Source organism: Centroberyx gerrardi, chromosome 9 (genome assembly GCF_048128805.1).
Source record: "Centroberyx gerrardi isolate f3 chromosome 9, fCenGer3.hap1.cur.20231027, whole genome shotgun sequence".
Lineage (NCBI taxonomy): Eukaryota > Metazoa > Chordata > Actinopteri > Beryciformes > Berycidae > Centroberyx > Centroberyx gerrardi.
Genome location: NC_136005.1, coordinates 3227590 through 3247999, shown reverse-complemented (window position 1 = coordinate 3247999; position 20410 = coordinate 3227590). Strand labels below are relative to the sequence as shown.

Here is a 20410-nt window from a genome sequence, read left to right as displayed (position 1 = left end):
TGCCAGCATCCCCACACTGTGATAAGCAACGTTATCATATTTTCTGTTCTGCAGTCTGCTTCATACATTTGGAGACCAGATGCACTATATTATACGGTTCATATTTCTCCCATATATCTGAGCATTTGTGTGTTACTAGACATATTACACGCTTAGTTTGCAGTCGTGGATTACAGGGCAATTACATTTTCCTCATCCATGTCTTGGCTTCCTGTAGCCTACTTCACAAAAAGAACACGGCGATTTAAAATATTCATGATATCCTTTTTTGCGTTAAAATAGGTCACTGTGGTTCCAGAAACCACACAGAACAACCGTCCTGATCCTCTGTTGACACGCTCAGCACCGACGCTTCGAGACGCTTCAACACCGATTTAAAACAACTGACACATTTGAAAATATGTGTGATGTTTGTAGTACATCTCTTCCTTTAATCCTGTGTAAAAACCATCACCACTCCTGATATCAGTGACTGTGTGGATCCACAGGTACAGGTCAGTAATAACAGCGAATGTTTTACCTCCACTGTGGCATCCGGTTCCACAGACACCGAGGGACTGGGGTCGTACTGTTCAAGATGAACCATGTCTAAGAAAAACCAGGGACAGAGAGAATATTAGACATTATGGCAAGGAACCCTGAAGTCTCGTCCATGTTTAGGCATTTTGTCCTGCGACCTTTAATGTATTTTACAAGCAGGGCTGGGCGATACTGCCAAAATCAAATATCACAATATTTTAGAATTTTTGAATACCTTGATATCGATAATGAGAGAATATTTTGGGGATGAGTATTCAATATTTAGACACAAGAACATTTTGAAACTTAGTAATGATCATTAGTAATAAGTAATGTGTGATCAGTAATAAGTAATGTGGATATGATGAGCAGGTAAAGCCAATTATTGTTGCCAGAACAGGCTGATAAGTTCAGAAAGTTGTGTCACTTTACTGTAACGCAGCCTTTACGACTAGGAAGAAGTGACATTTAAGTTATTTCACGATATTAAGAAAACAAAATCCCAGATGATATCTAGTCTCATATCACTTTCCTGCTCATATCTGATTTTTTGGGATGACTGTTCATTTCTGTTCTAGGATGTAACCCCAAATCTACGGTGGCCCTGAAGTACAAGCGACAACTGCATTTCACAAAACAAATTAACAAATCACAAAACAAATGTATTTTTCATGTATTTTGAGATTTGTTAATTTCTTTTGTGAAATGTCGTTGTTTTGCACATCAGGGCCACCGTACATATCCCATACCAATATGAACTGACAGCAAAGTCGATAAGTCACGCACGCAGAGTAACAATAACAGAGGTATTTTTGGTTATGGTATGAGCCTCTTTCTATGCAAATCAATCTGTTCCATCAAAGTGAAAACAGATGTGTAGAAATGGGATTTTTTTTAGGGTGTCGGATGGACTGTCCACCAGAATACTTCAACACAGAGTCTAGTTCTTGACGTTTCAAGAGAAAACATAAATCATCACCCTCCCATCAGAGTTCGGAAAAAGACAGAATTTGAAATAATTTAGAGTTTTCCCTGTCCGATTTCTCTGGAAACCCCCACTGAAACTGCACCTTCTGGATTTTCAATTATAGTGACTGGAAAGGGATGCTTTATATTTTCACACCGATTAGAAAACATCAGATCTGAGTCACATGAGAAATCAGAACTGGGACACTTTCTGCTGCAGTGTGAACGGAGCCCTGAGTTTCTAGTTCAGACGAATCAGGCCTTTACCTTCCAGAGGGTCCCGGGTCAGACCCAGCTGGTTGATGATGTAGCGCGGGATGTCCGTCTTGATTCCCTGGCCGACTTTGGCGTGGCCCTCCGCCGCCTCCAGCAAGTGGTAAAACTCCTCCGGGTCAAACTCCTGTCAACGGCAGCCGGGTCTCATTAGTGTCGAACCGGCTGAGACTAATCTGATCATGACAGATTTTCACTTTGTGCCCAGTTTCAAATCTCCCTCCTAATCTTCTGCCAGACTGACTTCAAAACAGGAAAATATTATTATTCAAAAAGGAAACCAACAATTTCACTATAAGTATATAAGTTACATTTTCAGATTCATCTATGAACTGTCACTCAATATTTGAAAAGTGCAACCCCTTTCTATAGGCAAGGGAAGTTTATTTATATAGCATATTTCATATTCAAAGTGTTTCATATAAGACATTACATAAGAAATACAGGATAAGATAAATAAAACTAATGAAAAGAGATAATAAAGTGTATAAGAAGAGAGAATAAATAATATAATGTGAGGAGCAAGTGTATAATCTCTATCCTCCTGTCATTGATTTAACATTACGCCACATCAATTAAATTAAAGTGTTAATCATTACTTTTAAAGTGCTAAGCAAATCGAATCACTGTTAAGACTTCTTGTCATGAATATATCTGTAAGAAGAGATCACTCCCTTCCAAACTAAAGAGGCAGAGTGTGAAGGGAAAACAAAAGCATCTATATATATAATCTCTTCAAAAATGATTCATATTCTAGTGACAAATATCTACGCTCGAAGCGAGAATAAAGGTCATCAGAATCTCATTTCAGTCCTACTTTAACGTGAAGCGACATCTGTCCGTTTCCATCGAACTAATCTCATTTTCAATCAGGGAGAGATTTGCCGCTCCTGGACTCACCAGGCACTCGAGGAGGCGAGCCGGCCGGGAGATGATGATGAGGATCTTCTTCACCAGCTGGGTGATGACGGTCACCTCCTCGCTCTCTGAGCGCTCGTACGCCTGCAACACAGAGGAAAAACAAGTCAAATTTATTTATAATATGCTTTTAACCGGCAGCTTCATCACAAACCATTTATCAGAGAGCAAAGGACATCGATACAGATACAGAAACAAGAGATGAAAACAAGAAAGAACAAGTCTTCACAGATGTCGACAGTATGGGTCCAGAGCTTGTGTTTCAATGTGTGTATAGACGTCAGTGTCAAGTCAACTTTATTTATATAACACAAAACACTACCAGAGAAAGCACTTCATAAGGTTAAAATATAAGATACCATAACAGGAAACAATATAAACAGACAAAAAGCACATTTCAGAGTAGCAGGCGCTCGGTTCAGTACAAACCTCGCCAACGCTGAACGATTCTCAAATTTGCAGAGCTGCAGCCTCCGTAACAGCTTTATGTTTGTTTACTGTTTGTCTTCTGGGTTTGATTTTCTGACAAAACAGCACATGAATGCGACGCTGTTCAGCAGCCAACTTGGAAATCCCAGATGTCGGATTTTCCCATCAGCACATCAACGCAACGTAATAGTTTTGGCTAAAATACGCTAAATCGCCAAATGGCGGAAATCCCAGATCTCAATCGTCACCAAAATCTAATCAACTGATCCTTGGGCCAAAGTCCAACTGTCCACCAAACTTCAGTCAAATCTGTTCATCATGTCTTGAGATATCTTGCTAACAAACAGACGGACAGACAGAGCTCAAAACAAACCTCCTTCCAACCTCCTCGGCGAAGGTAAAAAAGCAAGTAAAACACTGAAAGGCCTTAGAGTGAAAGTGGATAATACAAAACAGTTGATAGTGCTGGGCGATACGGTTGAAATCAGTATCCCAATATCAATATATATCATGATATGGCTCACATATGCAAAATCACATATTAAATGATCAAATTAATGTTCATCCCCATTGAACCGAATGGTAATGTTAGGTGTGATGTCAAACAAAACTGAAATTTGCAAATAATATTCCTTAAAATGTTTCATACCGAATTTCTTAAATACAATTTGTTGTCATCAGTTTAGACATCAGAATTGTGAGTCAGGATATCACAAAATCATCATGATACGATTCCACTGAAAGACGATAAGCAATATTGAAATATCGCCCAGCCCTAGCGATCGATAACATAAAATGAATAAATGAAAAACTAAAGAAAAAGCCAAGGCAAGAGGTTTTTCAGACGGACTTCCTGCACAGCAGCAGAGAGCGCTCCAGGTCTGACGGACGTCTCCGGTCTGCATCTACCTACAGGAACTCTGTGCATTTGCCTTGGTAATTTCAGCGAGGACAGCTACACCGCCGACTCAGTCTGCGCCGACGGAGCCGACGCTCGCATAATGAGATGAGGACTTAACGGCAGAGAGCTGCGGGGGGAGCTGTGCCCCGGAGGCAGACCGGAGAGACCGGAGAGGAGGGAACATCCCTGCAGACCGGAGAGACCGGAGAGGAGGGAACATCCCTGCAGACCGGAGAGACCGGAGAGGAGGGAACATCCCTGCAGACCGGAGAGACCGGAGAGGAGGGAACATCACTGCTGGGCCGCCCGGCTTTAAACTTTACATTCCAGGTTTTCAGCTGACACCTTTTCCACGGTGACTGAGAGTTAGTGAGGAGGCGGGGGTTCGGCGTCCTGCTCAAGGACACTTCAACAGGACATACTGGCATTCTGCGGGACAGAGCCGGTGAGTTTCCAGTTACAGGACAATCTCTCTAACCACTAAACCCCCCCCACTAAATTTTTTTGAATATCTGTATTTTTCCATAGCAGTGTTTTCCAAACCTCTCTTCCTGACCAGGGGCCAGGAGGGATGCCATTTCATTCCTCTATTTACTCTCCTTTGTATACTGATGGGATGACAATAAAGTTTATCTTATCTTATCTTAACTTATCTTATCTTCTTAAACCAGGAGTGGGACACAAACTCAGCCAGAAAGAGTGTGAGGGACTGAAGAGACGCATCAAAGCTGTGATAAAGAATCAATTACTCTACAATCTTTATTATTATTATTAGTATTGTTTATTAGTATTATTATTAGTAAGTTGCATTTTAAACAGACACATACCCATAAACTGTGAAATTGAAAATTGTGATGTGGTCTCTTGCTGCGTCTGTCTCTCATCCTGAGTGTAAATGCTAAATCTCCCATTTGGCTGAAACTGGCTTTTCAATTATGTTGGGGATCTTTTTTTTCGGGGCGTAAACCATTTCCTGTGGGCGTGTCTTGTGGGCGGGGCCAGCGGTGAGCCGGGGTGTGTCCATCAAGGTGAGGCTGGCGGCCGCAGAGCAGGAAGTCACAGCAACAACAACAACAGAGGAAAGCAGGAAGAAGAGAAAGAAGAGCCAAGCTAAACGTTCAGATGGTCTGTGAAGACTTTACACTTTAAATCAAGAAAACAGGCTTAAAAAATAACATACGAGATTCAGTCCTGCAGTGACGTCTGAGGAGGAAACGCTGACTCATCAAACATAAGCCGAGATAAAAAGAATTAAAAAGACTTTGTACTGAAAAATGGAAAATAAATATATAAGAAGACAATGTGTTCCCAGCAGATGGGCTCGGCGCGAAGAGAAATATGATGCAGCCGTCGCCCAACTAGTGCGTCAGAGAACGCATGACATCAAACCAGCAGCAATTATTAGAATTATCTTTGAGTGTATCCGGGATTGTGTGTGTGTGTGTGTGTGTGTGTGTGCGTGTGTGTGTGTGTGTGTGTGGGGGGGGGTCCAACTGGTCTGCTCACACAGCCTGGCCCGCTAGCAGGAGCACCCAAACACACCGACCTCCCCGTCGACGTCTTAAAGGAAGCTCATTTTAAGAGCCGGTGATGACGACAACAACCAAAAGATCTCAAAGACTGCTGATGCCAGGTGGGGAAAACTCTTATCATGGACTTTCAAAAAAAAAAAGTCCACCTTAACAAGTCACTTATTCTTGTATTCAGTCTTGAAGCAAATATGAAAAGTCTGTAAATGGGGAGAAGTAATTTCACTTCAAATGCAGTTTCACGTATTTTGAGAATTTTCTTTAACCACTTCTACCCCTTTCTATCGTTATAAAAACATGTTTCGCAGCCAAGCTTTGTTCAAACTCACAGAACTGTTTAAATTCTTAAGTTTTAAATTCTAGTCAAGATCCCAAGGTTTCCACAGATACCAAACATGTCAGGCTGAATTACAGGGAAATGTAGATGGGGCAGCCATAAAAAATGGTGCCTTGGGTTTGAATACTTCACTCAGTATAAGAGTGATGTAGCTTCAATGAAGCGTTGGAATGAGCAGATACAGAATATGGATGACACATTTTCGTACAGTATGTAAAAAAAGTTTTTCTAACTTTGAAGCTACTAAAGGGGTTAAACATATGACAATATTGTGAAAAAAGCAGGAAAAAAACACATTGAGTTGCACTGGAAAAAGGGGAAATTATCTCAGTTAACCGAGTACAAATCACACGTGTTCAGATGGACATTTCCACAACGCAAAGATTTAAAATGATCTCATTAAAACAGAAGGATTTTACTGACTGTGCATCTTGAATTTCAGCGGCGTGGCAGTCATGGTGAATTACCATTCTGCCTGGGTTAATTTTCTATTCCGTTTCCACTGATGTCAAGTACTGAACAAACTGAATCCACCCAGAGACTCGTAACTTCTCTAACCTCCAACACTAAGACTGAATCAGGCTGAATAAATCCCAAGATCTGCTCGACCCACGTGGGTTTAAGCAGGTTTTCATAATCCGGCCGTCTACCCAGATCACCAAATTCCATTTTGAAAGGGGCAGAGGTGAAAAGTGAGGCTGGCAGAGTGACCTAGTGGTTTGAAAGACTATCCCGTAACTGAAAAGTCACAGGTTTGATTCCTGCAACAACAGCCGTGTTGTCTTGAGGTCCATTCAAAGCTGTGTGTGTGGTGTCATGCACCAAAAACACTCTCAATCCATTTCTCCACGTTCATTTTCCAGCATCTCTCTGAGCCTTACCAAGAACAGGCTGTTTCTGTCGCCGTGTCTTTAAGGCTCATTAATATTAACGACCCCTCTGTTCCGATTGGCTAACCGTTTCGAGAGTGAAACGTGAGACGCCGCGGCCCGGCGGCTACAGGTAGGGAAAACTCTCCGGTAATAAACGATGACGACCGCTCGACCGCTTTGAAAAAAACACTTTGTTAGTCTATTATTTCTTACAGAAATGATAATGAGCGAACCTTTGTGACGCCACAAAGTTACGGAAGTCCAAACGGCTCGTTTAGAGGCTCGCTTTTCTAATATGGATTGTGTGGATTTAGTTGGCGACCGTGCGTTTTGATACTTTCACCATGTTTAGATAGACCATCCAACTCCTTTATCATCACAGAGGCAAGGGGAGTCCTGCTTTACATGATATGGGACCTTTAAATGCCTGAAATGTTTAATGTAACACACACAGCAACTTTAGCAATCCATGAAAGTCCAAAACGAGTATCTTTGGGTGAACAGTGTGTGTTTGGGTGATCAGTGAGTGTGTGGGTGAACAGTGTGTGTGTGGGTAAAGAGAGTGTGTGTGTGTGTGTGTGTGTGTGTGTTCACTCGTTCCCCTGTATGGGAACAGACTTATCAGTTCAGCTGGAGGCTCGGCGAGTCGGCCATGCCTTCTGCCTGACAGCATGCAGAGGAGAAGGGGAAGAGGTTGCCATAGAAACTAACATTTTATCATAACAGAGATAAGACCTGTGACAAAAAAAAAAGAAAAGAAAAAAAAAAAAAAAAGCACGTTGTCTGTGATCAGTGCCTCTCACCATCACTGATGAATTCCACTACCAAACCCGTGGTGTGCCTCTGGGTGTCAGGCGGGTTATTGATCGGTGAGGCTGTGGCTGATTGCGAGCTTCACCCGGCTCGATCAATTCTCTTGATTTAACTCATCTGAGCGTCCGCTGATGAGCACACATGTAGGCGTTCACCAGCTGGTGCTTAAAGCTGCAGTACGCAACTTTTTCCACATTAAAATTACAATAAATGAACACATTACAGACATATTTTACATGATCAGTCTGTCTGTGACTGTGTGTTCAGGTCTAAATCCCCCATTCGTCTGTCATTTGCTTTTCAATAATTTTGGGGACGTAAACAATTTCCTGTGGGCGTGTCTTGTGGGCGGGGCCAGCGGTGAGCCGGGTGTGTCTGTCAAGGTGAGGCGAGAGGCCGCAGAGCAGGAAGTCACAACAACAACAACAACGGAGGAAAGCAGGAAGAAAAGAAAGAAGAGCGAAGGGAAAAACGTTCAGAAACACGGTGAACATCAGCGTCAGATCGGCTGTGGAGGCTTTACGCTGCCGGCGACCTCAGCCTCAGGAGAGATGACATCATCAAGATGACTGACAGGTGTCGGGGCGGGAACCTGACCGACTGAGGGGGAGGAGGGCGGGGCTAACAATACACTTCCTGCCTCAAGGAGCAAAGCTGCAGATTGTCGTTTTAAATGTTAGGGGTCGTGCATAAAGCAATGTGTGGGATCATAATGAAAAATCTACATTTGTATAGGTGTTTTCGTGAAGTTTCCGAATATTATATGTGAATATTAACAAACAATCAGGATTTATACAGCGAAGACGTGTGCTGCTGACTCCATTAAGGCTCAAAGCTCATTAAGTCACACTCAGAAACCAGGCTGGTCAACCGATAAATATTCCCAACCAATAAATTAACAACACGAGCAACAGATGAAGCTCGCACCAAGCGGAAACTAAATCTGATTCGATCAGTGAGGTTATAGAGCGGTCTGTAATCAATACCACTGCAAAGCACCGTCTGCCATTACCCATGATGCCATGACTTCATTTAGAATCGCTTTCTGCAACCATCACAGCTGCTCTGACAGCTAATACTCAGTCTGATAATCCAGATCCATGTACCCAGATCAATACATTATAAAGCATCAGCATGTTTATTTGCAGGACAGTGTAGATGTTTGACCCACAGGACAGCTTCATAACAAAACACAAAAAGAAAAAGATGGGTTTTGTTTTTCTGTGAGGCCAGAGAATAAATGAAGAACTGAAGGAGATATTCACCATTTGAAAAACACCTTTTTTCAAATGACTGACTGTACAAAATGATGCTACTGTTTAAAGGACAGTAGTTAACTGAAGTCCTTGGTTGACAAAATACCGTTTAAAGTCTGGATCTTCTACATTTTAGAAATTCTGAAAGATGATTTAATGATTTTTTTTTCTTCCAAAATAGATCATTATTATCAGAAAAGTGAAGGTTCTTCAGGCATTCTGTTGTTATGGCGGCACTTCAATATACATAGAACCATAATGACTCAAAGAACACTCTTTATTTGTTAAGATAAAAAAACTTGCAAATCAGAAAAAAAAACCAAGTGTGGTTTTTTAAATACTGTTGATTTGGAACATTTCACATATTCTTAAAGGGTTGTTTGCCGCACCATTAAGGTTGTATGCAGAACCAGTGGAGCACGGTGCAATAGAGAACCGTTCTAGCTCTTTGTACTGCAGCAACAAAAAGGGTTCTGCTCTGGTACAAGCCCAGAGAACCATTTTCTGGTACTACACAGAACCCCTTTAGTTAAGCAGTGCAGTTCTGCCTGTCGGACCAAACCGGTCAGCTGAACCAGACTCTGGGGGTCTGTCGGCCTCCTCACCTCGTGCAGCAGCTTCTCCAGTTTCTCCTGCAGCTCTGCGAAGTAGCGGGAGGTGACCAGGCCTTTCTGGGACTTGTCCAGGCAGTCCCGGCCCAGCTCCGCCAGCTGGTGCTGGATGAAGCCCAGGACGCCGTCCGCCAGCGGGAGGGAGCGGTCCGGAGAGCAGTGGGTGACGATGTCCAACAAGCGCTCCTCCATCTGGGCTGTGGCCTGCAGGGAGGCAGGCGCACACACACACACACACACACACACACACACACACGCACACACACACACACACACACACAGACACAGTTAACACATTTAAAAGAGCAATAACTAAGATTTTTGCTGCTCTGTAGCACCTGTAGAAAGATCGCCGCACACTCCACTACTATACTACTATATACTATAAATACATCAAAGTGGAGGAAATTTATCTAACTCAGCTGTCAGTCTAGCTGACCTTGCTTGGTTAAATAGAAACTTGCATGGACCTGGAAGTGTGCAGAAGTTTTGTTCCTCCACTGCTCCGTAGCACAAAATGACCACAACATACAGTATCTGCGGGGGGTTGATAGTGTTGCTGATCAGTACCAATCACTCAGTGATTACTTGGCCAGCTGCTGATTTCTGTCTTTCAAAACTCACTTTCTATCCTTTACTCTGTTGTGGAACAAAAACATTTTTAACTGCTCAACAGTGGAGGATACAAGACATTTCAGCTGATAGATTACTTAATGCCCTGTTAGGCTGACACCTTCATCCATAGTGACATACAATAAGTGCAACTGTAGATTAAGAAGGACTGCAACTAACAACTATTTTCATTATTGATTAATGTATCGATAATTTCTTGGATTAATCGTTTAGTCGTGATCATTTAGTCTATAAAATGTAAAAAATAAATGCCCAGAGCCCAAAGTCATTCTTCAAATTGCTGACTCTGACCAGCAGCCAAAAAAACCCCAAAGTATTGATTTTATAATGATATGAAACAGAGAAAAGCAGCAAATCTTAGCATTTGTGAAGTTGCAAATGTTTGGTATTTTTACTTGATAAAAAAACAATTAATCCATAATGCAAATTGTAATCAATTTCATTTTCTATATACATGTAAATGTGCCCATGCTGCACATTTGTATAATAAGGAAAGGCTCACTAGGCTCGCTTATGCTTAAGTATACTAAGGCTGTGTGTTTCAGATGGATTATCAATTTAAGGAAAACCATATTGGTGTACAAATTCTCAAAGTGAGTCTAAGTGGCCGGTACGTACCTTGGGGAAGCGTTCCCGGTAAACGTGGTTCATCATGACTATCTCGTTATCAAAGGAGGTGCTGGCTCGCCCGGGGCTGCGGCGGAGACGAAGAACCGGTTAGTATGTTCTGATTGACAATCATTTGACATTTATCAAAACACAGGGTCTGATGCAACTCTTGTGCTATTAATCTAAAGTCTAAAGTAATCTAAAGTCATCATGTTATCAAGTGTTTTCCTCCCACCACAGATGTTTGGCCACAACACCTCCGGTCTCTACAGCCGCTCTAATCACCTGCTCTACACTTACAATCAAGGCTTGACTGATATGGGTTTTTGAAGGTAGATATAGCAATACTGATATTTTTGGTTGGAACCTGCCAATGGCCAATATTTTGTGTCAATATTCAATATCTTTAAATTTGACCATTGTCATGAGTTTCAGCTCACGGTGAATATTTATGCAAAGTTATCTCCTGTAACTTAAACTGTTCTGGATTTAAGAAAATTCTAATATTGGCCGCTCGGTGCCGTTTAGGAGACAGTTTTTTTCTCTTTGATTTTTCTGTTAAGTTTTGATTCATATCTTCCTGTAACGGAGAAGTGACCGTACGCGACACTCAATTAGTGGGGATGGGACGGGATGGGAGATTCTCTACTGTGGCCCCACTTCCTGATTTACTTTATTGTCCCCATGGGCTACAAAAGTGCTGTTTCTCAGCCAAGTCTAACAGATTAAAAATAAAAATAAAAACAAAAAACTCACAGCATAAACACACACACAACTATACCACTGATCATACAACCATCATACACACCTTGTGTCACATACAGCTTACTATTACACATCTAGTGAAGGTGACAAAACAACTCATAACACCACAGCATGCCGGGCAGCTGAGAACAAGTAAACACATCTGATAAAAGTGAGTATGGAGGTAAACACCTACTGCACATAATTTATGGCTTTCTGGCTCTGTCTGTTTCTCTGAGTGTTAAGTAATCCTTACAGATTCAAGCACAAATGAATGTTTATATCGGCTCAGCCTCTCTAAGGGAAACCCTGAACCGTCTGCCAGACAGAAGAATCTGGACCTCGCAGAGCAGAATGTGAGATGGATCAGACAATATTTTTTGAGCCTGTCTAAACACAGACTGCTCATAGATTTTCTGGACAGACGGATAGTTTTAAACACCCATGGCTGTCTGCACTAGACAATCAATCTTTGCTTTTAGCTGTATGGACAGTAGCAGGTTTTTGCTCAACTCAACAATTCATCAATTCATTTTCAATGGGAGCTGTCTGCTGTCGGGACTGGTGACGCTGCGTCTGTCAGATTTCCCTCCGTTCTGACGGACAGAAAGTTCAAACCAATTTAACTTTTTCCGGACGAACAGATGTGTCAGCGTCCGTTCAGCCAATCAGAGGCGTTCCTACGTTCGTTTTGGGGAAAACTAGCAAACACAGAGACAACAGTCCGACCAAAACAAAGATAAAACAGAGAAAGCCTGGGGTAATGTTGGGATGACTGCAGGTTTTCCAGCTCAGTTTCTTATTGAATTTATATTGACGCTCCAAAACAAACCAACAGACAGAAATGTATCCATCAGTAATTCTGTCTGTTTTCTGATGGACCAGTGTGGCCGCTGCCTAAGTCTATGTAAAAGATACATCCAGAACTTGTGTATTATCAATATAAAGCCCTATAGGTATTTATACGAGCTCAGGAGCTGTAATCTTGCTTTCGGAGCTGAGCGAAGTTCATGCTGTTGTTTCATCACGCAGGCCCGGAGAGCATCATAAGACATGGACTTCAGGGCGAGAAGAAGACGGGTGTATTTTTACATAGAAATCTTGCCTGGTGCAGCTTCAAGCAGAACGGATGGAGGGGAAACCTATCATAATGCACACAGCCTCCCTCGGCCATTTTTTGTCATGAAAGACGCCTCTGTTGGAGCGGATGGCAGGCTGCCCAGCACACACTGCTGCAGCTCCTCGTGGCTCTCTGCACCCCCGATCCACCCCCCTCCCTCCACCCCCCACCCTCGTCTCCAGCTCAGTAGCTAGATCCCCGAGGCGCTCCGCTAGCTACAACGCCCACGCGCGGCACGCCGTGGCGGCAGAACAGAGAGCGCTCAGGCTTCGCTCTAACGGAGCAGAGCCAACAGAAAGAAACAAAGTTGTCAAAACCACACAGATCCCCGCTGCCTGCCAGCCGGCCCGGGTGTGTAATCAATCAGAATCGCTTTGGCCGCCAACTGCTATGGATGCACATGAATTTGTCTCGGTCACACTGATGCAGAGACATCTTGACATCTCACAGAGTCTCACAGTACATACTGACACCCAGGGAACGAGGACAACAGGACCTCATGCACGCTGAAAAACAGGCCGACTCTGCCCAAATGTCAAGCCTCCAAAATGGTACTTTTGAGGATGATAATTTACGAGGATAAATAAAAGACTTCCCACTGAAATGAAGATTATCATTTCACTGCAAAATCAAGGGAGGGACTACGGATCTTCCCCACTGTCCGTCACGCACAGTCTCTCGGACGCCACTGACTGAATTTTGACTAAACTTTGGGGAATGATGCGTCTCATTGCTCCGTTACGGCATTTTCAAAATTACCTGACTGGCCTTAGGGGGGCGCTACAACGTTTGTTTACTTGTTGCTGATACATGCATCATTCATGGGGGATGACATGTTTACTTGTTACATGTATATTGTTAAATGCAATTTTGTTCTGCTCAGTCTCACCTGTCTGAGTGATAGGCAGGTGAAATTCAGTGCCATTTTTCTTTTACAGTTAAGAGGGCTAGTTAAATACGAACAGAGACTTTTGAATCCAAAGAAAGCAGGTCTGTCGAAGGTTAAGGACGATAATAAAATACACGGCCTTCCTCGCCAGCTGCTGTGCAAACTCTCCACTGACTCCTGTCTGATTCATCTTCCTATCTCCAAAACAGGTGGAGAGAAAGATTTACCGTGGACGATCTGGTATAGACTGTTTTCATGTGTTTTTTTTCTTTCACCCATTGCACACTGACTATTTCAAAGCGGGGTATCTTTGTAAATTGATAATTTAACGTTTTTCCATGGGTTTCCAAAAAAGTGAAAACCGTTCTAAAGTTGCCTGAGGCTGGCCAATCAGAACATAGTCGTTTTGTGACTTTAATTGAGTTGAGAAATCATCTTACGTTTGAGACAGGGAAAGGGGGCGGACCCTCTAGTAATACCAGCCAATCAATCTTTCTGGCTGCTTGTAACGCCCCCAAAACAGTAAAACCTACTCTGACAAAATAATTACTGACTACAAAATATGGAAAATCATTTCATTTATTAGCTATTTTAAGTCCCTTGCTTAGGAAACACTGACATTTGAGAGGATGTAATCATCTGCATCTTTCATATATTGAGTAATAGCTGGATATTTAGCATTGTGGAATGAAAACAATCCTGATTTTGCCTAAAAGACTCATTCTAAAGCGAGTCAGAGTCAGGAATATCTACCTGAGGCTCCGGGAGCGGGGCCGTATGAAGGTGGAGGGCCGCCCATCCTCGTCCGTCACGCTCTCCGAGCTGCGGAAGTGTTTGAAGAGGAAGTGCAGCTCGTCCTGAGTGGGCTGGTAGGGAAGCTGGTGAAGACGCTCCTGGGAGGACGAGGACGACTGCAGGCGAGACGGATTCATCAGTAGAGACAGGATTTAGTTTACATTCACCAATTTGTCTACAGGAAACAATTCACCAGCCACTTTCACCATCTTACCAGCCAACTTGGTTTCTGAAAGAGAACTGGACCTCCAAATGATGGTTGGATACCAAAGTGGCTGATAGAGCGGATTACTTAGCAGCCGGAGTCAAATTTAAAATGGTGCAAGGTTCAGCATTTTGTGTTTCTCAAGACCACATTTCAAATAAACCCTGTTGCTTCATGTTGCAAAGAGGATGTTGCTTCTTCTTTCCACCTTTCCATGCATCACTCTGTTTGTTTTGAATTGCAAGATGAAGGATAAGAGCTCAAACCAGCCTTGACAACAGCCGATATGCATCGTGATCAGATAGGCTAATGTGAGGTTGAAACTATGCAGTTCGAATAGTGCAACTGGAATTAAGTTGTGTATTACTTGAGAGAAAGTAAAACTTCCTGTTCTGTGCCGTAAAGCAATCCAGCAGATTTACCACCAAATCCAAATATACTAATGTCTCAAAATGTATGTGGTAATGATTTATTGATGTTAAAATGCTACATGTTGCACCTTTAACCAGCACTTGGCTGGTGGCAATATCCCACCCTGATATTTATGTTCACATTTTGGCCCTTGTCATCGGCCGCACAGCGCAGCACGTGCCAACCATCAGAGGCCAACACTAAAGCTCAAACTACTGACACTACACCTGATGACGGTTTAAATGGAGCACACACACCTAGCTAGTAGGGATGGGACAATATATGGAAATTCAATATATCGCAATGCAAAAATGTGGCAAAACGTATCATGGGGCAGAAAAATGACTCACGATATTAGCTCCATTTTATTCTGCTGTAGTAATCACAAATGAGACGCTTGACCATCACAGTTTCACAAGCTCTCCATCCAAATTATATTATTTGCACTTTGTAATGACATTTTTAAATTGTTGTTTACATTCTAGCAGCCAATGCCATCGCTAGAAAGATTTGTGTCTCAGAAATAAACAGAATTCTGCACAGTCAGACTTTGTCGTCACTGACCTTTTATTTATTACATCGTACTGTGGTTGTATTGGATCATGAACCCCATATCTCTCTATACTGAATCACTACTAGCTAGCGGATTAATTTAGAATAGTGGTCAAGGAGTTCAGTCAGAGCTGCTACATGAACTTAACGGACATCTCTCCAGCCAATCAGAGTCGTGCGTTTCGCCAGGCGATGGTGTAATCAACAATCTGGGTAAGGGAGGACGTCATGATTCACACAAATAACTTATTTTTCCTGTCTACTGAGGCAGCGAGTGCACTCTCGTCTAGCTGAGCGGGACAGCGTGTACGATGCCGGCAGTCTGTTCCATTTTTTTTCCAACAGAAGTGAGGGCCGGCATCTGTGAAGTCCTGTTTAATGCCTCGGTATAAAGAGGCACTGAGGGCCAATAAAAGGGCCTATTGTCCCCGCTGACCTCCCAGCCCGGCTTTCATCACAGACTCCCAGCATCCGACGCCCCCCCCCCCATCCCCTCCCCACCTCCCCTCACTGGGAACTTTCACTTTATCGCTTTGTTTCCCCTAGATCTTTCTAGAAACATTCATCCTCTGAACCGCCTGTATGAGAGTTTGCCATCATTTCAAAACCAGGAGAGTGCTTGAGAGTTTTATGCCAACATCTGTTTAGTCGCTGTCAGGTGAAAACCCCCCCATCTCCAAAATGTCAGCTTTTCAGAAACTAAGAAAAACAGCCGGGTTTTAGCTTGACCACAATGCATTTTTGACTTTATCCTGTGGATTTTATTTTGGTTTCAGAGGGTTGAGCATGTCATCCTTCATCTGAAGTGAAAACATGAAAACAACATTTTTCTATAGGCTTTATTCGGATGGTATATTGTTTAATTTATTGTCTGTTACTATTGTCATTATTGATACATTTTATGTTTAACTGTTTTTTGTGTTTTGTTTTAACTTGTGTTTTTTCTTTCTCACCATCTATGTCATTCAACTGCTGTCTACTGCAACTGAAGTTCCCTTCTATTCTATTCTATTCTATTCTAATCTACTCTATTCTAATACTACTGAAGGTGGAATACATTAAAGAGTTTTGTTCCAAAGTGAGATTGTCAATATTTGAAAAATATCATACCCTTCTCTTATAAAATGATTAATAAAAAAAAAAAAAACACAAAAATTAAAACCAATTCTGGTCTTTCTGAAAGGATTGTAGAAAACCCAAGTTCTGATTAATATAATATATATATATATAACTTTTGAAACAAACTCCTCAAATAATCAACAATGAGCATCAGAAGTTAAACAGAATCAGCACATCCAATGTCAGTAACAGAAAACGAGGCCAAAGTACATCATTAGTGAGAAAAATATGTCGCTGAGGTTTTGTTGAAAAGCTGGCCGGAGAATAACGTCATATGGAGCATTTAATCGAGTCATCACCCCAACACACACTCCTCCTTTCATCCTTACATGGAACACACACACACACACTCACACACACACACATAGACTGTGTGTATTACCCCAGACATCCAGTTCCACAGACTGAGAGAATGACTCATTCAAGCAGATGATGGAGGAAAACAATTAGCGGTTTGTCATCTCGGTCTTGGCATTCACTGCCCCTTATTGCATAAACGAATGTCCCGTTTGGGCTGAGTGAGGTGTTATAATTGCCTCGCCGCTATGTGTGGACCAGGGAGGATGGGTGCCATGTTGGTGGGGGGAGGGGGGGTGGGGGGGGGACTCGACTCACCGAGACTGTGGAGCTCGGCGGATTGGTGCCATAGCCAGACGAAGGGAGAGACGCCAGGGACCATCTTCGGCCCTCCGCTCTGAGAAAAAAAGGACGCGCTCGTTACATAAGCTTCAGTATTGAGCATTTCATATGAAAAAGCCCCTTACATAACAGACGAGAGAGTCGCCCCACGACAAGGAGAGCATGAAATTCAATTACTCCTCATATCCCCAAATCATACAAATATGGGTTCTCTGTGTTATCACTTGACTCACAGTAGTTCAGTAGCCTTCAGGGCAGTGATTCTCAACCTTTTACGCATCAAGAACCCCTAATTTAGTCCACATTAGAGCCACAAACCCCCGTTTGATGAGATTTTGCCTCTCGGACCCAAATCTGAGAGTATTTTTATTGTTAGATATGATTTTGTCCAGATTTCCATGACTGTAGGTAGAGAGATAACAGAGAAACTATGATAAAAACAGTCATTCTTCTACATTCTCTAATTGTGTTAACTTCTTTTAAATGGAAAAAATGGTAAAGATTAACAATTCATCAATTTGCTGGGGACCCCCTGGAACCCTCTCAAGGACCCCTGGTGGTCCCCGGACCCCATGTTGAGAACCACTGCTTTAGACATATCAAGATGCAATATCTTCATGACAAGGGGGTGATGATGCATTTTTGTTTGTGAAAATCAAACATGAAACACAAGCTTTTAATAAAAGGAAGGACATGATGATGGAAGAGAAGAAAAAGCAGCAGCTACCTGTCGGCGCGGGCCAAGTGGCTGAGGTCAGACAGCAGGGAGAGGAAGAGGAAGAGGAAGAGAAAAAGAGTTTCGGTGAGTTTTTCGGGGGGAATCTCAGTTTGTGTTACGCACTACGTGGGTGCGCATGTGATCCTGTGACCCGTGGCATTCAGCTGAGCGATTAATCCTGACACTGTTGCCTTCCCTGTCAGTCTCCATTTATCCAGACACAAGTAGCCGCACACGCAAAATTAATTTGAGGATACTTCCCCTTACATAACAGAGACGATTCTTCACTTTGAGCAACAGCCAGTGAAAGGATCTCGCTACTGCGCCGGCCGCAGACGGTTCGGGGTTTTGCAAAAGCAGAAAATATCTCAGACGGACGCATCAAAACTCGTGTGAATAAATCGCAGGTGTTGTTGCGGAGTTAGAGCGTGGCATGTTGTGTATTCACATGACGAAAATCAACGAGAAACTCTCAGGACGAGTCCGACGCCGACGCGGTCCGACAGCTGCGGAGCTCAGAATGAAGCTCCTGTCAGACAGACCGGATCAGCAGGGTCTTGAAACGGGGATGTGGGGCTGATCAGCAAATTGGTTTTAAAGCAGATCAAAAATTAAAGTCCACTTAAAATAAATGACATGGGATTTATTAAAGTCTGAACTGCTGCGATTATATAACAAACTCTTTTATAATGAGCAACGGAAGAATAGCAGGATTCAATTCAATTAACCTGGTCTAGTCTATTTCTATTTGTGTTCATATGAGTTCGGCTGATCGCGAGTTTCAATTGAAGAGTTTCATTTAAATATTAACTGCCATATACACAACCAGTCAAAAGTCTGGACACACCTGATTTGAATGTACTTTGTTCTTCATTCTCTTAAAGCCAATTTGATCTAAAGGCTTCTGCTTAAACGCTTGAAATATGTTTCTTAGACAAATATAAATAGTGAAGTTGTGTGTATGAATTTCTTTCCAAAGCCTTTGTCTTTCCATCAAGGCAAAGGGCGGCTACTTTAAAGAATCTAAAATATAAGATAGTTTGGATTTGTTTAACACTATATTGGTCGTTACTATTATTCTAAAATGTGAAAAAAAAAAAAAAAATACAGATTCTTGCCTCAAAAAAGAAGTAGAAACTTGTAAGCAAAGGTCTACAGATGACTTTTAACTCCAACAGTGAACCATCTTTACTTTGATGCCAGCAAGCATTTTCTCGGAGTAACTGTCAGTTTTTCTTCCTCGTTCTCCCATCTCGTTTTAGAATGAAACTCTCAAACCGCTCCCGGGTTCATGACTGCTGCCGCCTCGCCTCGTAGGCTAGCCGAGCCTGGAGCGAGACCGCCGTATTGCCATGGGAACGGGGATGAGTGATGTGCGAGCGGGGCTTCGGGGGTCCCCCTCCACCTCGCTCCGCTCATCCTGACGAAGAGGAGTCCGCCGCACGAAGACCCGAGCTCCTCCGTCCCAATACACACCCAACTTCATAGGAAGCTCTTAATCATTCACAGCTGAAGATTTAGGCTGCGATTATGCTTGTTCTTTTTGTCTTTTTTTTGTATTTGCTTCGTTTAGTTTCACACTGCCCGGTTCCCCACAAGGGAACCAGGGCTTTTAAACAAAAGTCACACGACTCACAAGCAGCTTGTTTATTGGACAGTTTTGGTAACGTGTCATCCTGCCAGGTTAGAGATGTCAGTGGCGGGGAATGTAAAGATCGTTCTCAAAATGCATTCTTGTCTGTTTCTGCGTCCTCCATGATGCGTTAGATGTCATATTTAATTGGCTACGTACGATTCCAAAACAAAAGAACGGTGGGAACGGAGGATGGATAAAGATCATATCACAAGCAGACAAATTAGTAACTGAAAGTCATTAAATCTAAATACTATTAATTAGCACATCTTTTCAAATTGTTCAAATGGAATAAAAGACCAGTTTGGCTCAGAATAACAGCTCATGTTACTGAACTGTAGACACACTTGCAGTTTTCAAGTCAGGAATACCTGTCAGGTGGTAATAAATGGCATTTTGATGAAATTCTATTGAGACACAGTGAAACAAATAAACCTCAGGATCATTACAGGAGATAAAGGAGTGTTGGCGTACCTTCGGGCGAACGGGAAGTTGAGCGAGGCGCTGGTCGACACATTTCGGGGGCTGTCCAGAGGGCTGCTGGCAGCTGGAGGAGGAAACACACCATGACTACCGTTACTATTCACAACTGCAGTACTCAACTCATGAAAATAGAAAGCAGACAATCACACCGTCAAGTCTATGTTGGAACCATTATCACTTACTGCAAAACCCAGCGGGATTACCCAGCGCACCAAAAAGGTCCCACATATTATCTTGGACTTCACACGATTCCCTTCTACAAACAGTCTTAATTGGGAGGAAGCCTCGCTCGGCCCGGCCCGCCGCTGTCTGGAGGTTTGTGTACACTAGAGATTGCGGTTCGTTTACATGCGAGTGGTTGAGTAGCAATTACGACGCAACCGAGAGACCCAATTAGAGCGTGATTGCGCTCCGTGATTAGATAATCCTCAGCATG

The 20410-nt window shown here is 42.8% G+C and overlaps 1 protein-coding gene across 1 annotated transcript in view; it reads right to left on the bottom strand.

Annotated features, from left to right (window-relative positions):
• The window catches only part of mast3b (microtubule associated serine/threonine kinase 3b), a 46812-nt gene that overhangs the window by 13750 nt on the left and 12652 nt on the right, over positions 1–20410 (bottom strand). The window contains exons 4-12 of the mRNA XM_071911736.2: positions 19966–20038; positions 17868–17888; positions 17117–17195; positions 14173–14330; positions 10676–10751; positions 9419–9628; positions 2659–2760; positions 1753–1885; positions 521–588 (exon numbers count right to left, since the gene is read on the bottom strand). Of these exons, the coding sequence (XP_071767837.2) occupies positions 521–588; positions 1753–1885; positions 2659–2760; positions 9419–9628; positions 10676–10751; positions 14173–14330; positions 17117–17195; positions 17868–17888; positions 19966–20038 (920 nt within the window). The remainder of the gene's footprint in view (positions 1–520; positions 589–1752; positions 1886–2658; positions 2761–9418; positions 9629–10675; positions 10752–14172; positions 14331–17116; positions 17196–17867; positions 17889–19965; positions 20039–20410) is intronic.